Source organism: Melozone crissalis, unplaced genomic scaffold, assembly GCF_028551555.1.
Source record: "Melozone crissalis strain CALT ecotype California unplaced genomic scaffold, PUWL_Pcris_2 ptg000017l_1, whole genome shotgun sequence".
NCBI classification, from domain to species: domain Eukaryota; kingdom Metazoa; phylum Chordata; class Aves; order Passeriformes; family Passerellidae; genus Melozone; species Melozone crissalis.
Window position 1 is genome coordinate 3620266 of NW_026535795.1, and position 19367 is coordinate 3639632.

The window sequence follows — 19367 nt, forward strand, 5'->3', positions numbered from 1 at the left end:
CTTTTCCCGATAAGTTAAAACACAATCATAAGCATTTGCCAAAATCAATCCTGTATCCAACAGCATGAGAGTACAATATCTAGAACTTCCTGATCTGAAACAATTAATTTTTTCTAGATATATAAGAAATGGCAATAACTTCAAACCAATTCCTTTTTTCAAACATGTTTTGTCATAATATTTTTCAAAACAGAGCACTCATAGAACTGTGAGGCTGGAGTGTAACTGTGCTTGGCTTGAACACACACAGACCCTCCCCTAACCCAGCAAAACAAACGGTACAAACATTCAGGTCACTGCAGATCCTCATCCCTCAAGGTGAGCAAGCACTTCTTTCCCAGCTATCAACTTCAATATGCTGTTAAATTCAGTAATTTACAGGGGTTCTGTAGTAGTTCACAAGTTTAGTAGTTTACAGGTTCTTCCCCATATTAATTATGAGAACACCTTGTCATTTGCACAAATAGTGTGAAATAAAGGCAATTTGAATTTCCACAGAGAGCTGTGGGCTTGCTCGAGGCTATTGCCCTGCCTGGTGAGCACCGTGCTTTTGTGAGCAGCTGGGAACAAGGTCCACTCCAAAACTCTCAATCTTCAGGCCCTGACAAAGGCAAGGCTTGACAAGCTGACAAAACATGACATCTTAATGAGGTTTCTTTGCAAGTGTTACTGGACAGTCCACACCAGAAGCTGGAGTCGGGGGCAGGGCTGGAGAAGAATGTGAGGCTGTAGAGAACAGTGTTCCTCACTTGGACAATTCCTGGGTGATCCTCCAACCAGCTTCTTACAGATTTTAGTGCACATGTTAAATTGGCATAATACATAAAAGAAATTTTGGCTACAGCTCTGTTAGTACTGAAACATTCTTAAATTAAACATTCTGATTTAAAATACCCACAATTAAGTTTGCAACCTGTCTCCATGTGCTCTCTATAACATGTGTTTCCCAAAACAGGATATACTGCACATACTACTACAAGAAAAGATATAGCCAATTACCTTAAACCCTTACCTATTATCACTTAATAGCTGATATTATGATAGAAAATGGGGCCACAAGCTGGAGTGTTCTTCTAGTCCCAGCTATCAGGTATTTCACACAATATGAAATTTGTCTTAAGTGTTGCACTCTAGGTGAGTTTGCCTGCAAAGAGGTGCTCATAGATAAGTAGGGAAAAGAAAGTATGAATAAACTGGTGACAATTTCACCCACAGAAATCAGTGGCAGAGCTTTGTGGAAGAAAAAAAAAAAAAATAAACGCCCCACACAACTCTCAAATCTGCAGCCCAGCTTTAACTCAAAAAGCTGCGTTTTTATTACACAAGCGATTCCTCCTGGAATCAGACACGGAGCGAAGGGATCAGGTAATTTACAAGAGCCGCAGGCACAGCAGCACGGCGGGCCGTGCCTCCCCCGGGAGGATGCGCTGCCCAGCCCGCTGTTACCTGCCGGGGCAGCGGGGGCGGTGCGGGGCCGTGCCCGCCCCCGGCCCGCGCCCCGGGGGAGGCCGGCAGCTGTCGGCGGGTGGGAGGCGTCTGCAGCTGGAAAACAGCAGCTCGGCTTGCTGATCAGATTTGGGGGTGGGGTGGGAGGTGTGTGTGGGAAAAGCCGAGCGATGGATCTTCCCTTCTTTTGACAACGCTCTCCTCTTCAGGACTAAGTCTGCGCTGGAGGAAATTAACTGCGAGGGAGAAGCGCTAATCACACCTCCGAGCGGGAGCCAACTCCGGGGAGCAGCGTGTGCCGCCAGCCCCAGGATATTCCCTGCCTCCAACCTGAAGTGATCCCTCCTGGAACGGTTCAGTCGCGCCTGCAGTTCACCTTTGCCTGCAGTTAACCAGCGTGCAATTTGGGTTTAATGGAGCTGAGTTTATTGTTCCTCTTTGGACTTACGATTACGTCGACTGCAGGTAACGTGAATTTCTTTCTTTCTTTGCCCACTTCCACGCATGCACACAAAGAAAGGCTGGGTGGTTTTTTTGTGTTGCCTTTTTTTTTTCTCCCCTCCTTCCAAAAGGCTGTAAGCAGCAGCCCACTCCGGTGCGCTGTAAAGAACGGGACTGCGAATCCATCCCTTGGCCGTCCGTGGTTTACCCCGACCCAGCGGGCTGGCGCCGCAGCCCGGGGCGCCCACGAACATAACGGTGCTGCCCGCGGGGAGCGGGGCCGGGCCCGGGGGGCTGCGGGCGGGGGAGTGCGGGCTCGGGGCTTTGCCGGGGTTTGCCGGGAGCTGAGCGCGGCTCTTGCAGGGACCGCGCTGCCCCGGCCCCGCTCCGCGCTGCCGGCGGCCGGCCCGGGACACCGCGAGCGCGACGAGAGCGGAGCGGCGGCGGCCGCGGGCGGCAGGGCCAGGGCGGACGGCGCAGCGCTGCGGCACCGGGCCCGGCGCTGCACTTGCTACACCTACAAGGACAAGGAGTGCGTGTACTACTGCCACCTCGACATCATCTGGATCAACACCCCCGAGTGAGTGCGGGAAATGGCGGGCGGGGAGCGGGCGGGGGAGCCCCGGGGACCCCGCGGGGCGGCCGCAGGCGGGGCCGGGGGAGCCCAGGGCAGCCCCGAGCTGCCCCCGCGGCACCTGCCCGGCCCGGACGGGTGACAGGAGCGAATAGCGGTGATTGCCCACCAGAAATGCGTTTCTACCAACTCACCCGCCGCGAGAGCAGCAATAGTGTGCGTGCCTGCAGCTGTACTAGTTTTGATACCAATTAGCGTGGAAAAATACCGAGACGTTAAGATAATGTTTGAAAAATTCAACGTGCCAGATTTTAAGATGTTACAAAAGAAAGCCTTTTACAACTGTGCTCTGCGGAAACGCAAGCTTTTGTTTGAACTCGTAAAAAAAACAAATTTTGAAGCCGTTTCCCCTGGATTGGAAGTTCTGAGCTCCACACGTGCAGAAAAGCTGCTCTGCTGTCTGCACTGACAGCGCTTAATGGGCAGAAAGCATCCAGGAAGAGTGACACTTTGTCTACATCCCAAAGGTTAGGGGCCTCCTTTTCCTACACCACTGTATATATCCTGTCATGCTGAGTAACCAAAACAGACCTCAGATTTGTAAAGATTCTTCCAGGCTAAGAGGTTCCTGTAGCAACCACAGCGATCAGTTCAGTACAAAAATAATCAGGACATCAGATGAACCTGAGAATAAATGACTTCAAGAATTCAAGATTTTCAGACTCTGGGGTGTGAACTTGAAGTATTCCGGTGACTAAAGACTGGGAACAGTTGTAATGATTTAGATCTGCCTTTGAATCGATTGCAAAGCTTTTAATGAGATTAAAATAACAAAAGGAGTAGAAAAATAGAAAGTAGCCATAAACTAGGTTAAGTCAAATGGGGTTTAGGGCACTTAATTTGTAAATTCACGTGTGTGTCCTGGCTAGAGGCCATGTCTGATGACGTCTTTTGAACTTCTACCAACCTGTGAGTATCATGTATTCACACAAGTCATTCAATTCTTCGAGTTCCATACCTGCACTAATCCACCCCAGGATTACTTAGGGTTATTTTAGCCAAATATTTATGACTCAGTAAATTTAAGTCAGACCTCACCAGTGAAAATGGGGGAATGACATTCCTTTTCCCCTACACACTGAATAAATAGACTTCTGCTAATTTTAAACACACGCTCCTCTTTTTTTAAATTTTTTTTTAGTATATATTTTTTTAAGTCTACAGGACTTACAATTTTCATTCCACTGCCAAAATTATTTAGTGTGCATTAATTCAATGATATAGAGAATTTTCCTACATGAAAGTTTTGTGCCAGTATCACTAAAGAAAGAACAAAACTTATGAAACAAGGCATATAATGTTTTCATAATACCTGTAGAATTGGCAATGAAGTCTGTATAATAATCCAAATATTAAACAGTTGAGGTTCTACGTCTTTGCTTTCTTTACTGAAGTCAGTTGTACATAAAATAGCAGCAGATCTGTAAAGTCTGTCCCCACTGGGAATAGGTTAACCTGAAATGATTTAATGTGAGGACTAAGAAATTGCCTTTTTATAATTTTTATTCTATATGATGGGATGTTTCTATGCAAACCATGGAATGAATACATTCAATTTCAATATTAATTATTCACACAGAATAATGCATTTTTAGCTCCAAAGACATGAACTTGTACAACCTAACAACACTGTTGGAACTGAGTGAATGGAACCTCTGAGGTTGACAAAGAGTGGGTGGATGATGGTGAAATTAGCCTGGAATTAGTCCAGCAGGGACTGAATTTCCTGAAATCTGTCTGAACTGGACAGCTTTGCTGTCCTGCTCCATGGACAGGTGACAGAGGTACAAAACTCTTGCTGAAACAGCCCAGTTGTGATTTTCAGAAATCCCAGGATTCTTCCTAGGAATGCTCCCAGGGCAGAGGTAAACATTAAATTAAATGTATTGGATATTTTGAACCCTTTCAGTGCAACAGGAGCAGGATTTAAGATTCTATGTGCCATGAACAGGCACTAGTTCTGCTCTGGTGATTGATTTGGAATAACATCTCAGGAAGTCAAGAGGTTCTTTGGGATGTGAATGAGGGGAACCGGGCCTGCTTGGGCAATTTAATATCCTGAGCAAGTTACACTACTTCTTTGAAATGCAAGTAACCATGGGATGTGTACAGACTGGCTGTTTGTAAAAGGGGCTTTTACATTGCTCTTGTACACATGTTGTGGAAAGTTTTTGTATTTACTAAAACTTTGGCTCCAGTGCAGCTTAGAGGATCATACAATGAGAGGCCAAAATGTTGGTGTTAAAGTTTGGAGAAGTTTTCCTGACATCTGTTGATTCTGGTATTTTTCTTGCTTATTTATATTTTTCCCCACTACATCAAACCCTACAACTGCTTCTTATTTTTTTCTTTCCCCTCCGACTTATTTATTTCACTTTATTGCTTCTTGTTCCCCACAAAATTTCCTCAGTACTTTCTGTTTTCAGTCTACTTTTGCCTCTATACTTTAAATACAAACTTTAATTTCTTCTCTGGTTTCTTCTGCTTTTCCCAACAGGAGCTGTTAAGCATTGTTGTAATATATTCAAAACAAATCTTGGTCATGGCCTCTCCTCCTTTTCTGGAAAAGCAGTTAAAGTTTTTATTGAAGCTGTTGGAGGCAGAGTGACAATAGAAGGTCTATTTCTATCCCTGCTGAGAAACCACTTAGATCAGCAGGGTGACAGTTGTAGAAAAGCACAAAATTGCAGAATGTGGAGCCTCTGACTCCCTACAGCTTTCACCAATTAAATTAGAAATTATCTCTGCACACATGTTTTGAGTATTGCTCTATACTTGACTGTGAACCACTGCTGTTAGTCCAGACCACGAGGAGCACCAGTGTTGGTTTGATATAGTGAGTCTTTCATTCTGGGAGCAGTGGGAAGGTGGAAAAGAAGATGACCTAAAGAAAGGCAGGTAAGTCAGAAGAGAATAATGCAATTATGTGGTGCAGACAAACAAGGGTTGCATAATAAAGGTAATTAAAAGCTGGTAAACTGTTCTCACTGATAAGATTGATTAGCCAGGAATTAGTTTGCAATGCATTTTTTTTTGTCAAGCGATTAATTATGCTTATCTTGTTCTATAGCTACAGACACATTTTAAATAATGAATTGTCCTTTAAACAGCACCCACTGATGTAATACAGGCACAGCTTGATGCTTAATTTTGTAAGTTAAAGAAGAAAATATAGGCAAGGAAGAAAATATGGGCATGACTACTTTTAGATCTGCTCTTCTTCAGAGGGGTACAGATGTACAACTGAGATTGTACATCCAACAGCAATAATAACAATTAATGATAGTTCATTCTGTTAATAATGTTAATGTTGCTGCATGAAGCTCTAGCAATGCTCAGAATGATGAGTGATGGATTAAAAGGGTGACAACTCCTAAGAAAGTGTTACTATCATGAGGGCACAGACACTCAAGTGGTCCTAAATTCTAAAATAAATGAGCATCTATGGTAATAATCCAGACATTTCCAAAGGAGAATTCCTCACTCAAACTAAGCACCGAAAATAAGAACATTTCTTTTGAAGGGTCTGAAACACAGCAGAAGTGTTTTTTTCTTTCCTAAATGACACGTCATTTTGGTATTTGTTATTATGTTCAAAAGAGGAGTGAATGAAATTGTGTGACCACACTGTAAAGAGCAGTTACATGATGTTCTAAGAATTCTTTCTGCCAGTTACATAAATTTGTGAATCAGGCAAATTGGGTGGAAAAAGCGAAAGGCAGATTTTGATCTAACACTGTGTTGCTGCTCTGATCCTCTGTACTTAACACAGGTTCAGTTTCCTCTGGGGGAGGGCAGGGACAGGGACAGGACTTGTGTCTGTCTTTGCTGGGAGAGGATCTGCTCAGTGGCCCTTGCTGTGGGAGCACATGGGGACACTGGAAGGATCTGATATTTTGTCACTTAATAAAAAAAATTTGTTTCTGTGACTCAAGTAAGTCAGATAATCCTTAGCAACAAGTTAGCTCCAGATAGTGCCCAACAGAAATGTGTTTTCCTGACCTCAGGTGACACTGGCTGAGGCGAGAAAGGCTTTTCAGACACTTGTGGCTGTGTCTGTAAGTGATGATGAATGGGTTTGTCAGGAACTAAACAGCCTGAGCAGATCCCACCTGCACCCAGCTCTGCAGCAAATAAGAGTTAATGATCTTTGCTCTTTACTGACTTAGGTTACCATCAGAAAATCATCTCAGAATGGAAACAATCTGTAGCCTATCATCACTTTACTCACAGTTTTGCTCACACACACACAGATGATGTCTCAGGATGGTGTTCCAACAGACAAGATTTAATACAACCCAGGGCTTACTCTGCTCTAACTGCATGTGCTGCTGGCCAACTTTTCCTTCATAACATCTTTTTGTTACCTGCATCTCTTTGGTGACTGAATTTTGTTGAACAGAAGCCCACATAACAAAATTTAAGATGCTTTTAACCCTTATGGACATTGTGATGTTCTAAATTATCATAATTACTCCAATTCTGGATAATTCTATTCATCATTAATTAAGTATGAGTGATGTATTGGTGTGAAGTATTTTACTGGAAATAAAAGCACACAGCTAAAGATCTCTTGTTCAGCAGAACAATTAAGCAGGTGCTTATAAACTCTAGATCAGATTGAGAATCCCTGCTAGTCAGAGGCATGATGATAAAACAGTGGCTGCCAGCCAGGAAGCTCAAATAAGGAAGCTGATCTGTCAGCTGAACAGTGCACATGGTTAACCTTCAGAACCAAGTGCCAAAACTGAAATGATGCATCTTTGTTGAGTTGATTTTATTTTTCTGAATGAAGCTCGCCCTGATTTTGCAATCTTTACTGTCCATGGGAACATGTGGAATCTGTTTGTCTTGCAAAATCTTCATGTGAAATGAAGAATATCTCAGTTAGATTTACTGAGCATAGTAACAGGCTCCTGCTGTAATTGTTATATTTTATTGTGGACAAACTGATTTGATTTTAGGCCTCTCTATTCAAAGAGATATGATTACATTTTAAAATGTGTACTGATCTCACACTTTCAGTGTCTCACTGTCTGAAGTGTGCCCATAGCTTGCATGCCCTCCTCAGTCTAGAAGTAGAATATTTCCTCTGAGCTTACTGACAGTACTCCCAGCACTGATGTTTCACAGCAATCTCAAAAAGATTTGAAATGATTTGGCTTTGCAGTTCCAACCCCACATCCCTGCAGGAGCTGGCCCTTGGAAGATGAGGTCAGGGATGAGACATGCTGATAGCCAGGGCTTTGAAATTTCACCACTGCTGCTCCTGCTGGTCTAATTCTAAGAATAAACACTCTTGAGGGCTGTCAAACCACAGTCACTTTCACCAGTCTTACATTTTAACACCATGTGTTTATTTTCCCCCGGGTTTTTGTTTTATTTGTTTTTAAACCAGCAGTGGGTTTTGAACTCTACAGGCTGTGGAGAGGTAGGAACATGCAGTAGTGTGTGTTCCTTGTGTGCACTGCTGGGGTGGCTTCCGAAGCAGCAATAAGTACTCTGAATTTTAGTTTGAAAAAATCCTTATTTGATTAATTTCATCCATATCTCCCAGCTGCTCTGCCTTTTGGGCTTTACTTCAGTGGTTTTGTGCCACTGGTCAATGGTAAGAACCACTTACTGATAGTACTGACTGCCAGTCAGAGGGAGAAAAGGAATAATGTGAATTTGGGCCTGACAGACAGAAGATACTGCTTCAAATTTTACTTATTTCTTTAAATTAATGATTATATATCTTGTAATGGGGCTGGGAGCAGATTTGGATTGACATGAGGCACTGAAGGAGATGCTGAAAGTTTTGAGAGAGGTATTTCTGTGACACACTGCCTCAGTTTATTAGGGCAGGTGAGCTCTACCCAGCTTCTCTGGGGGTTTGGGGTGTCAATGGACACCCCCAGGTGTGATTCATATTGTTTACCCCAGTAAATATACCCCAGCTTTTCACTCCACAACTCAGATATTGTTCTGACCATTTTTGAGAAACAACCTGTAACACCCCTTTGGCAGCTGCAGGAGGAGGATGGAGGGTGATAAACAGCTCCAGATTCTCACAGAGCCTGACCTGGGTACCAAGAAGCCCCAGGTGGAGGAAAATCAAAGAACTCACGTGGTCAGTGAACCTGAGATGAAGCAGGTGTGTGCAATCCTTGGCTTATTACCTAAGTTAGCTGTAATTAATAAGCTAAAACTAATTGGCATCCTTGCAAATTAGCAAATATTAATTAAAAGATAAGATAGCAAAGTCAGGGAGGTGCATCTTTTTGGATGATAGGAGCCTGTTCAAAATCTAGGAACACTGAGCACTACTAAATTGAGAATGTGGGAAAGAAAGGTGTGGCTATAAAAGATAAAAGTAGTTTCATCCGAAAATAGCTTTAACTTCAAAAAGCTACCCAGAAAAAGTGCAGCTTCTGAGAATGTGGACAGGATGACCAAATCAACAAGACAGGCATCCTTTGGAGATGTTTCACTCCTTAAATAATGGTAAGGATGGGTTAAGATGGGAGGTGCCTCTATTGTGAGCTCCTAAAAACCCCACAGGTTACAGGAAGAGCTGGAGCCAACTTCCAGAGCAGCCAATGATCTCTTCACCTGTAAAGCTACACACTGCTACTGCAGTGCCTTTATATTGAAATACACACAGAAATATCTGTTATTTCTCCAGGCATCATCCTTCATTCTGGGGACATTTTGTCTCTCTTGGAGAATGGTAAATTTTGTTTCCTTTCCTCTCAGTGGTCCTTACAGTGATCCCATACATTTTGGGATTGTCTGAAAGCCCTGGAGTCTGTTGGGAGCCTTGCTGGCCTGGATGTGTGCCAGAAAATATATTGGCTGAATCCTGAAATCACAGCATCTAAGGTGATTGCTGCAACCCCCTCATCCCTTTGTTTAGGCTGAAACTCCCCAGTGCCCTGGAGGTATCTGCTGTGTTTAAGTGGCTGGGAAAGTAGAAAATAATAGCAGCTCATAGATCAATTATAACATAGCATGAGAAACTCAGCCACATGTTATAAAATTAAAATAAACCAATTGGATTTGTCTGCCTGAATTCTGAGCCTTCACTGTGAGTGGGGGACAGCAGGACTCAGGCAAATTTTCTTTCCCAATTCACCCTGAAGATATTAATCCTTCAACAGGCAATTTTCTTCTGTGGAAGATTTTCACTGTTTCAGAATGGCTGTTCAGTGGAAAAATCACTTGATACCAATTACTTGGTACTTCCTCTCTTTTTTCAACAAACAAATGCCCATTTCTGTTAATTTAATGGCAAAACCTTCCTCCAAGAGCTAGCTGGCTCTTAGGGGGAGAGCTTTTCTAATTGTGTTGTGGACATGAAGTACACAAATAATCTAGGTTATTTCAGCCTCTGTTACCCAATCTGACAAGAACTGTGCTATGATTAGTTCTGTGCTGCTCTGTTGTACATGAGATTATCTTCAGTTCATTTTCTGTCGCACTGACTAATCATAATTACCACACATGGAATAATTGCAAGTACTGGAGAATTGTAATAGTTTTGTTGGGGCTTTTTTGCATACAGAGTCAAGAACAAATAGCTTATACTGTAGAAGCAATTATTTCCTTAAACTCAGACCTTCTCTTTGTTAGAAAATGCTTAAGAACTGAGACCTTTATGCACCCACAGGCTGGCTGGAGTAATCATAGTGAACCTCCCAAAAGAGTGTAATGCCTCAGAAATCAGAGATTTGGGTGTTGCCAATCAGATACCAGTTCAAAGAAGCACCTTGGAAAGGCTGATTCAGAAATGTCTAGGTTTGCTTATTCTCCACTTTGTAGAGAAGAAAGGCATAAAGGACTCACAGCACACCTTAGCTGCAAATATATCTTAAACTCATATTCGTTTACTTCAGGAGAATTTTATTCTCCTAGAGGAAGAAATGCTGCATACTGAGTTAAAAGTCAAGAATTCAAGTTTTCTTGTGAAATGTAAACCTTAAAAAATTAATTAATTAAAAACCTGTGGATGTTGTAGAGAAATTAAAAAAAATAAAAGGTAAATGGCTTAGCCAGTACTTTGTCCAGGGACTGGATCATAAAAGACAGTGTAAGGAACTGGTAGTTCAGGATCCCCCTAGTTCTGCCTCTGCCCCACCAGCTGATCTTTATCTTCACTGAGGGGACACGAAGTGACCTGTGCATATACAATTCATCAAACTCTTTGTGATTATTGTTGGAAAGACTTTGGGTTGCATTTGAAGAGTATTTTTTTTTAGTTTGAATTTTTAGATTAGAAGCCAAAACCAGGCATATTTGGGTTATTGTATTTCTATCTCTGATTGGCAAATCTGCACATTACCTTACACAAAAACTTCATTCTGGTTAAAATCTTTGAAACTTGAAACACTTGAAAATGTCATTGCATTGGCACATGTTGCTGGTCCACCGAGAATGAAGCAGCCTTGAATATATTTTCTAAGCTATGAAGCATAATGTACTTAATTAGAAAGATCAGAAGAAGTATCTAAACTATCACTTTCCTCCTTTGCTTAAGGCTGTGATTCATGGCTCTTATCACTTGTAATTATAATTATATCTACCCTCCTCCCTGTTTGCTGGAATTTACTGTCTCCTAGGAAAGGCAGCAGATTGGTAATGGGCCCCTTCCTCAGTCACTGGAGTTCACACAGGGATGGAGTGAGGTAAAATCAAAAGTTGATGACATTTCTGCTTGGTCCATTAATTTGCCAATTGTAGCAATTAAGAATAAAACTCGTGCCCTTCTTTCTCTCTGGCTATTCAGGCAGAGCCTCTGACTCAGGGAAAACTGTGGCTCAGTCCCACAGAGCTTTTGGTAAAACTTAACTTTAGAGTAAAAAAGCCCAGTATCATATTTTGAAAGAGTGAACTTTTGAACAAGGAACCACTTTAAATAATGAGAAAACATATTACAGTGTTTTATGTCTCATTAGCACAATGTAGGATGACATCTGCAAAAGCTGCAAGAAACTTCTTTATGCCCTGGCAAACTATCTGTCATTAAACAGGGCTCTCACATTGTCTAAAATTCATCTTTCCATTTCAGTCTCTGTTGGAGCAGGAAGTTGAATAACAGAATTTTACCAGACACTTTTCATAGAGGGTTTGCCACTATTCAAAATAAAGGAACTTTCCCCCACTTCTGCCTCTAAATACCAGTTCTTACTTCATAAAAAACATGAATGTGTAAAAAAATATGACCATGGAGCAATTATTTATGTCAGGAGTTCCCTACATTAGCCATTTCACATTCACTATTGTAAAGCAGATGTCAGTATAGAATTATTAATACTCTTAAATTATAAAATGGGACTTGCTCCTAATCCTAAAGGCAACAAAAAGCTTTTTAAATGATGGTTTGAGAAGGGAGGCCAAAATCAAGTCCTAAAGTCTTTTAAGACAAATGTGGGTGTTCTTGGTCTCTCCCAGTGTCCTGGCATAGGAGTTCTGTGGTGAAAATAATGAACATTTTCTGCATGGAGGCAGACCAGGACCTGCTGGAGAAAAACCATCCCTGGGCTCTGAACACAGAAGCATTGCTTGTGATTTTTCTCTCTCTCAGGATGATTTTAGGATCAACCTAGCTCTGACAGGTTCAGGCTGTGAAAGACAAGGTGCACTGTTACAATTGTACTAGGAATGCAGAGGCTTGAATAAATGATTTGCATCAACTGTACTGATGTTGCATCAAAAATTGTTGTAGAGATTAGGAAAATAATGTTTCTGAACCTTTCAGCCCACCATGTGTGTGGGAAAATGGAAAATTTGCAGCTTTCCCATTAGCAGCCTAATGATGTTTTTATGAAAGCAAATGAAAGAAGCAGAGCTATGTGAAGGTAGTGGTTCCAGACTCATTATTCAGGCTTTGTTCTGTAACCTTTCTGTAACCTTTCTAGATTGACTCTGACTTCCTCTTCCCTGTCTTTTTCTTTTCTTTTTTTTTTTTTTTCACTCCTCCCCTCCTCTTTCTTGCTTTTGAACATGAGATTCTCTTCAGATTTTTAGCATTTGTGGATTTGTGCCTTGCTTAGCCCATCCCTCAAGTCCTCAGGAACTTTTATGAGTCTCCAGAAGTTTCATGGGGAGTACAGCTGCTGTTGATTGAGATTCTTTAACAGCTTAGAAGAGAGTAATTTATGACATCAATCCAAACTATCCAACTCTTTGTGGGGATTTTAGCAGGCAGTGATGAACCATGTCCTTTTCTGATAGGAATATTGACCATAACCCATTAAAGAGCAAATCATGCAGGGAAATACAGAGAGGTACCTCCTAATATTTCTTGGCGTGCTGCAGCACAGAATAGGATCTCTCACTGAAAGGTAGAACCATACAAGGAGGATTGTGTGGGAATTTCTTGCATTTTTAACTCCAGGGGTCATTCAAAACTTGATGCAGTAAATGAGTCATGCTGACAGTTTTCTCAATTTCTCAATGATAAAATTAACGACAAGTCAGACTCAGAACCATGAACTACATGACAACTACACAATGTTACTGATCTGGTGAAATCAGCACAGCTCCTCTGGCACTTCAGGCCAGCCAAGGCACTGAATGTGACAGATTTTGTACATTGGCTGGGGAAACGAACAAAACACAGGAATAAGGAGTAAAATAAACAATAACCTGGGGATGTATTTGCATCACCTCTTAGGTATTCCAATTTTTTTATAGTAGTGTATCTGCCAATTAATCCTTCCAGTAGAGCTGACTGCTAATTTATAACTTGGTGAAAGCCTGAGCTGATGGAGCAGAAGTTATGATCTGGTCCAGGGAGAACTTAGATGAGCACAGGGTTTGATTTTTCTGCCACTATTTATTGCTTTCCATCAACAGATCTCTTCACTAAACTGGAAAAGAGGTGGAACATAATTTTAATTGGTTCCTGTGTTATTCTCACCACAGGAGGACTGTGCCCTATGGACTGTCTAACTACAGAGGCAGCTTCAGAGGCAAGAGGAGCACAGGGCAGAGCCAGAGCGCGCCCCAGCCCTCGCTGCGCTGTTCCTGTTTGGATGCCCGTGACAAGCAGTGTTTGCAGTTCTGCAGAAGAATGCAGGACAGAAGGAGGTGAGTCACTTTCCCTGTCACTGCTACCTGGCCACATGATGAGGCATTTCATGGAGATAAATTAATTAAGATGCATTTATCAAGAGGAAGTGATTAAAAGGTATTGATTTTAAATAATCTCCCCTCTGCAGTTGTGGTGGGTTAACCCTGGCCAGCAGCCAAGCACTTCCACTGATGCTTGTTCACTTCCCCTTCAGTGGGATGGGGGAGTGAACAGGAAGAAAAAAAGCAAGAAAACTCCTGTGTCACATCAGAGTTTAATAAGTGAAGGAAAGAGGCCAGCCAGCACTGCTTGGAATTTTCTTTGTTTCTTTTTATGATGTGGTGATTTTGAAACAGCAGATCTGTCCAGTTAGGGGCATGCTGAACATTGCACTGATCTAGAATGTTTTCTGCAGTCTAACAAAGAGCATGAAATTGTCATTTCATCTATGGGGACATTGATGAGAACACAGTAAAAAGTTTAGGCAATCTCTATTCTACAGAAATCATGGATCAATGAAAAAGACAGAGGAGAAAGACCAATGCAGGGAAGAGGAACACAATTTTGTTCAGTAGCACAGAGAGTCTGGAGGATTCTGAACAAATCAGGTATGTTACAGATGCTTAACGTTAAAAAGAAATATTCACCTTCCATAAATGTTCTATGTATTGTAGAATCCTTAATTATTTTGACTGAATATTATCACTCCTTCCCTAAATTAAGGACAAAATTTGGCCCATGAATTGTTTGGGTTTTTTTTTCCTAATTTAATTTTTAAAATAAACTTTACTATACACAGAACTGCTACAGCCTTTCTTGTGTTGATGTAACCCCTTCAAAAGTTGGATTATTTGGCTATAAGCCAATACATATTTTAGCTTTTTTTTAGGACAAGGGCTGTTCCTGTCTATCATGTTTTTCCTCATTTAGCACTGCAGCAAATTAAGCTACACATCCCAGTGCAGTGCTCCAGTGAAAGCTGAAGTGTTAAGGTAAAGAAACAGGAAAAACTTTGTGGAAGAAGTATCTGGAGGGAAAAGTAAATCTGCTTTTGTTGTCAGGTATGAGGAGGTTACTGTGACCCAGTAGCCAGTTTCAAATATTGCCACTTCTAAAAAAGTCACACCAATACCCCAAATTCTTTGCTATGAAGGGAAACACTTGGATTAGAGGTCCCCAAGCTGAATTTGTTGCTGTGATTATTTGAGCAGAGCTAATTAGAGAATGGTGTAGAGCTCACTCTGTACACATAACCAAGGAGGGCAACCACAATTATCTCAGCTAACAGGGACTTAGTGCTGAATATTCAACAGTTTGGCTCTATTTGTTTGTTGCTTTGTTTTCTTTAAAGCTTTAACATTTATTTGCTGGAGCTCAGAAACAAGAACTTAAACTACAACTCTCCCTTGAGATGGACAAACTTGATGCTTCAGTGTGATGCCAGTGGAGAATTCAGCAGTAGGCAACACTTCCATTTCAGCAGTGCCCCTCTGAGGGCATGGGAACCTGTATGAAGAAGCTTTTCTCCCCTCGAGAGAGCCTCAGAAAAGGATAAACCTTTACCATGTAACCTGGCAGGGAATGTATCACTATTGAGGAAAACTTCAAAGGCAGACCCAAACTTCAGCAATGCAAAGCTTCAGGAAACGTTTTTCTCTGTGATTTAAACAAGTACAATAGAAACTGTTCCACTCACTGTTTGCTCAGTGTCTGAAGATTCCATCCACAGCTCTGTGCAGGCAGCTGCAAGTGGAGAATGAGGAGAGTTAGAGGGAGATTGCCTCTACATCAGTTCTCATTAAGAATAAACAGATACAAAATATTTCTCTTGTTAATGTATGCAAGCCTGAATCATCATATTGTAACTTTGTGGCAGATGTTTAAATGACAGTATCTATGCAGAATAAATATGAATGGCTAATATAAATACTATTATAAACTATAGCAAGTTAAGAGTATGCATTGAGTATTCAATAGATTACCTAATTTAGGCACAAGTTATTCCTGCACTTGGAAGTTCCATTCAAACACACTTACAGTGATTATTTGGGGATGCACTGTAGCTGGTGAACAGAACTTCAGTGATTCATCCCAAAGAATTTTCCTACAGATGCAAGGCTAGGACTGTGGAACTTGATGCCATCAGAGTCAGTTCTGTGCTGGCCATTTGCTGTGCCAGGCCCCTACAGGTCACAGCCACAGCACATCCCCTGGGCTTTGCACAAATCCCACCTTTATCTCTCCATTGAAACACCAGCACCAAGTAACCCAGAAACTTGGCAATAAGGATTAAATCCAACCCTGGACATTTTTCAGTGTAAACGATTTCTTCAGAAATTATGGACTTATTTTTGCTACAAGGATACAAGAGTAAGCAAAGGAAAAAGAGTAACTTTTGCAAATCCTGTTCTATATTATTTAAAAGGGAGGAAAGCCCTTACTTGTGACATTACAAATTTTTTTTGGGGTTTACTGACCTTCATGCAGACTTTCCCCAGGGCACATAGGTTAAACAATAACCCCCTGTTTTTAAATTATATTTTAGAAGAAGAAAGATGGAGACCAAAGGAAAAGTGAAAAGAAATCAACAGTAAAAATATCTATATAGGGCTTAAACCAGTAGTAATAGTTTTTGTTCAAAACAAGAAAGGGAGGTCTTTGCCAAAGCATATGATATATTTTATATATATGTGGATATATTTCATAAATAAATTATTACAGTTATAAAATTAAATATATCTTTCAGTTATTGCATTTGTATCAGTTTCTTACTTGCTGTGTAACTATTTTGTACATTTATAGAAAATAGATTATTTATTGTATAAAACCACTAGACACACTATTTTTTGGTATTCTTTTTTAAAAGACATTGTATAGTTTTGGGGTTTTTGAAAAAGAATCAGGCTTTGTTATGAAGAATGCTTAATGTTCCTAATGTTCCTTTGTGACCAAAACCTGGAAATTTCTTCCCCTGACAAATCCCTACACCCAGGTCACACAGCTTGCTGCCTTTAAGAGGTTGATAATTCTCCTGACAGTCTGGGAATTGAGTAGGAAAACAGGAGAGCAAACTCCGTGCTAGTAATTATGCATAAAAATTCATATTTCAATTTTGTGTCCCTTTTGCTGTAAATGTAACCCTCATCTGTCCCATAACCCTGGGACAAACAAGGCAAAATTTATTTGTCCTGAGAGTTCTTTATGTGGCCAATGTCCCTGGAGTTCAGCTCCAGTCCCAAACACATCCCAGGGCTGAACAAGTTCCAGAGCCTCCTCAGCTCAGCCTGTGCTTGGAATTCTCCTGTCTTCCCCCATGTGAATTCAATTTAAATGTTGCATTTGAAGATGGATTCACACCTTCCCCAGTCCCAAATGCTTTAATTTAGTTTTCAACAATCACAAAAAAGATAAATTTCTAACCAGGTTCTTTCTTTGACATGGAGGCAGATTTAGCCCTTGAGTGGTGGGCTACAGATGTTGTGTTGTGTTTTCTACTTAGGAAAGAGAAATCCCCCCCTTTTTTTTTTCCTATATGAATTCCACATTGAAGGGGTTTGGTTTTGGGACTCTGGTGCCAATGTACCAGTTAGTGTAAAAATCAGTCCATTGTGAATACAGCAAAAGAAAGAAAATGAGAAATAATGTTGTGTCAAGTTCAGAAGAAGGAAAATTTAACTGTAGATATTTCCAAATAAACCTATAAACCACAGAATTTACCTGAAAGTTGTGTGTGCTGGATTGTAGCTTTGAACTATCATTGTTCCATCTGGGAACAGTTAACAACCATGAGAGTTTTTACTTAATTTCATGTTTATAGGAAATGTCACTTGTGGCATTTCTCATTGACTCACTTTACCTAATTTTTAATTTGTACTAGAAGGTGTTAAGCTAATTGGAAGTACAACATTTAAAAGTCATACATAGAAATAAACTCATATACAACTAATATATGTTTTTAATTAAGAAACAACTCTTAAAATCTGATAAATCATAAAAGGGTTATTTGCAAAAATTAGAATTAAAGGCTCTTTCATCTTTCCACATGTAATGTTAGCATAGTTAGGTGTCCTCAGATTCACTCTTGTTCTGGGATATTATTTTGAGGACATTTGTACTTTTACTTTTGTAACAACAAATTAGTTCCAGTTCTTACTCTACTCAATGTAAAACCATATATGTACAAATCTGCTATAATTCTGTCAGAGTTCCATAGCACTCATTCTAATTCCCAGTACTAAAAGTTCAGTTTTGTGTTGTTAGTAGCAATAAAAACAATAAATGATCAAAAGCACAGAAAACAACGTTGAAAGGAGCTTTGGAAGAATTTAAGTTTTTATCCTCAAGGAGATGAGAGTGCAACCCCCATGCAAAGGGCTGTGAGGGAGAGGAGAGCCCCTTTTTGTTCCCTGTGTTCCCAGAAGGAATTCAAGGAGCTCAGGGCTCACAGCAAAGCCCTTCAGGTGAACTCATCAGCAGGAGGGGGGAAGTGCCATGGAACAGGGTCTCCATCACCACCTGCGCCTCCCCTCCTTGGCTGTGCCTGGTGACAGCCACAGAGAGTCTGGCAGTGACAGACTGTGACAGTCAGACAGTGACAGTCAGACAGTGGCAGTCAGGCAGTGACACTCAAGCAGTGACACTCAAGCAGTCACAGTCAGACAGGGACAGACAGTAACAGTCAGACAGGGACAGTCAGGCAGGGACAGTCAGGCAGGGACAGTCAGTGACAGTCTGGCAGTGACAGGCAGTGACAGTCAGACAGTGACAGGCAGTGACAGACAGGCAGTGACAGGCAGTGACAGACAGTGACAGTCAGACAGTGACAGTCTGAGGGGACACCAAAGCTGGAAGGGGCCTTGTCCTCCTCCATTGCTGGGTGACTGTTCCCATCCCCAGAGCAGAGCTCATCCCACGCCCTGTCCTTTACAGTAAATGGCTCCTTGTTGCTGTGCCTGCTTTTGGGGACACCATTCTGTTGATTCTGATTCTCCCTAGGTGCAAAATTCCTGTAATGCCTGGAAGCCAAGTTCATCTACAGATCCTTTTCCTTTATGTCATCCCTACATTGATCCCCCACTGGCACCATCCAACATCGTTCACACAAACTCAGATGCTGTTTTTAGGAGCTGGCTGTCAGAACAGCCAGGCAAAAATAACTCTGCTGTGACAGATTGCTGAGGACAATCATGAGAATTTGATTTAAGACAACAAAATCGTTTGTCTTGACAAAAGTGAAATGCAGGCTGACTTAAGACTGAGTAATGTAACTAAAAGTCATCATTAGAAAAGGAACAAATTCTATCCATGTGAGCATTAAATCTTTCAATCCACAGCTTGAAATCTATTGGAAGAGTAATCAAGGAAAATTGCAAACAGATGACTCTGGAAACAATGTTTGTTTTCACTACTAGAGTTTTACAATGCATAATATATAACCTGATCTGGAGAGCTTTATGCTACAAAGAAATGTCAGGATTGAGAGATTTGAAATGCTAAGCAAGTTAAACAAAGCATATTGCATCCTCTGTTTACCTTGCAGTAGTATCTTCCAAACTTTGCTTAAAAGTACATTTTAAGGAGCAGTTTGACTTCCAAGGTTTTCAGCAGTGCTTTAGAGCACAGATGTGCCTTGATGTGCACTTCAAAGCTATCTCTGCAAAGGAGGGATCCATGCAGATTGTGGGTAGCACAACTGAGCTTCAAGAGAGGTTTGGGATGAGGTTCAAGCCTTGGCTCCAGTTTTGCCATGGGAAACATCTCTCTGAAGCCTTGGGCTCTTTCCACTGGCCT

General features: G+C 41.3%; 1 protein-coding gene and 1 long non-coding RNA gene across 2 annotated transcripts in view; one reads left to right on the plus strand and one right to left on the minus strand.

Moving 5' to 3' along the window:
* The window catches only part of LOC128936121 (uncharacterized), a 67305-nt gene extending 49455 nt beyond the window's left edge, over window positions 1-17850 (minus strand). The window contains exon 1 of the long non-coding RNA XR_008482980.1: window positions 15274-17850. This is a non-coding gene — a long non-coding RNA (uncharacterized LOC128936121). The remainder of the gene's footprint in view (window positions 1-15273) is intronic.
* Window positions 1626-15280, plus strand: EDN3 (endothelin 3). Its single transcript, XM_054274849.1, has 5 exons — window positions 1626-1911; window positions 2251-2467; window positions 13430-13594; window positions 14080-14185; window positions 14929-15280. The coding sequence occupies exons 1-4, from the start codon at window positions 1860-1862 to the stop codon at window positions 14150-14152; spliced, it is 507 nt and encodes a 168-aa protein (XP_054130824.1). The 5' UTR covers window positions 1626-1859; the 3' UTR covers window positions 14153-14185; window positions 14929-15280.
* Window positions 17851-19367: the final 1517 nt, after the last annotated feature.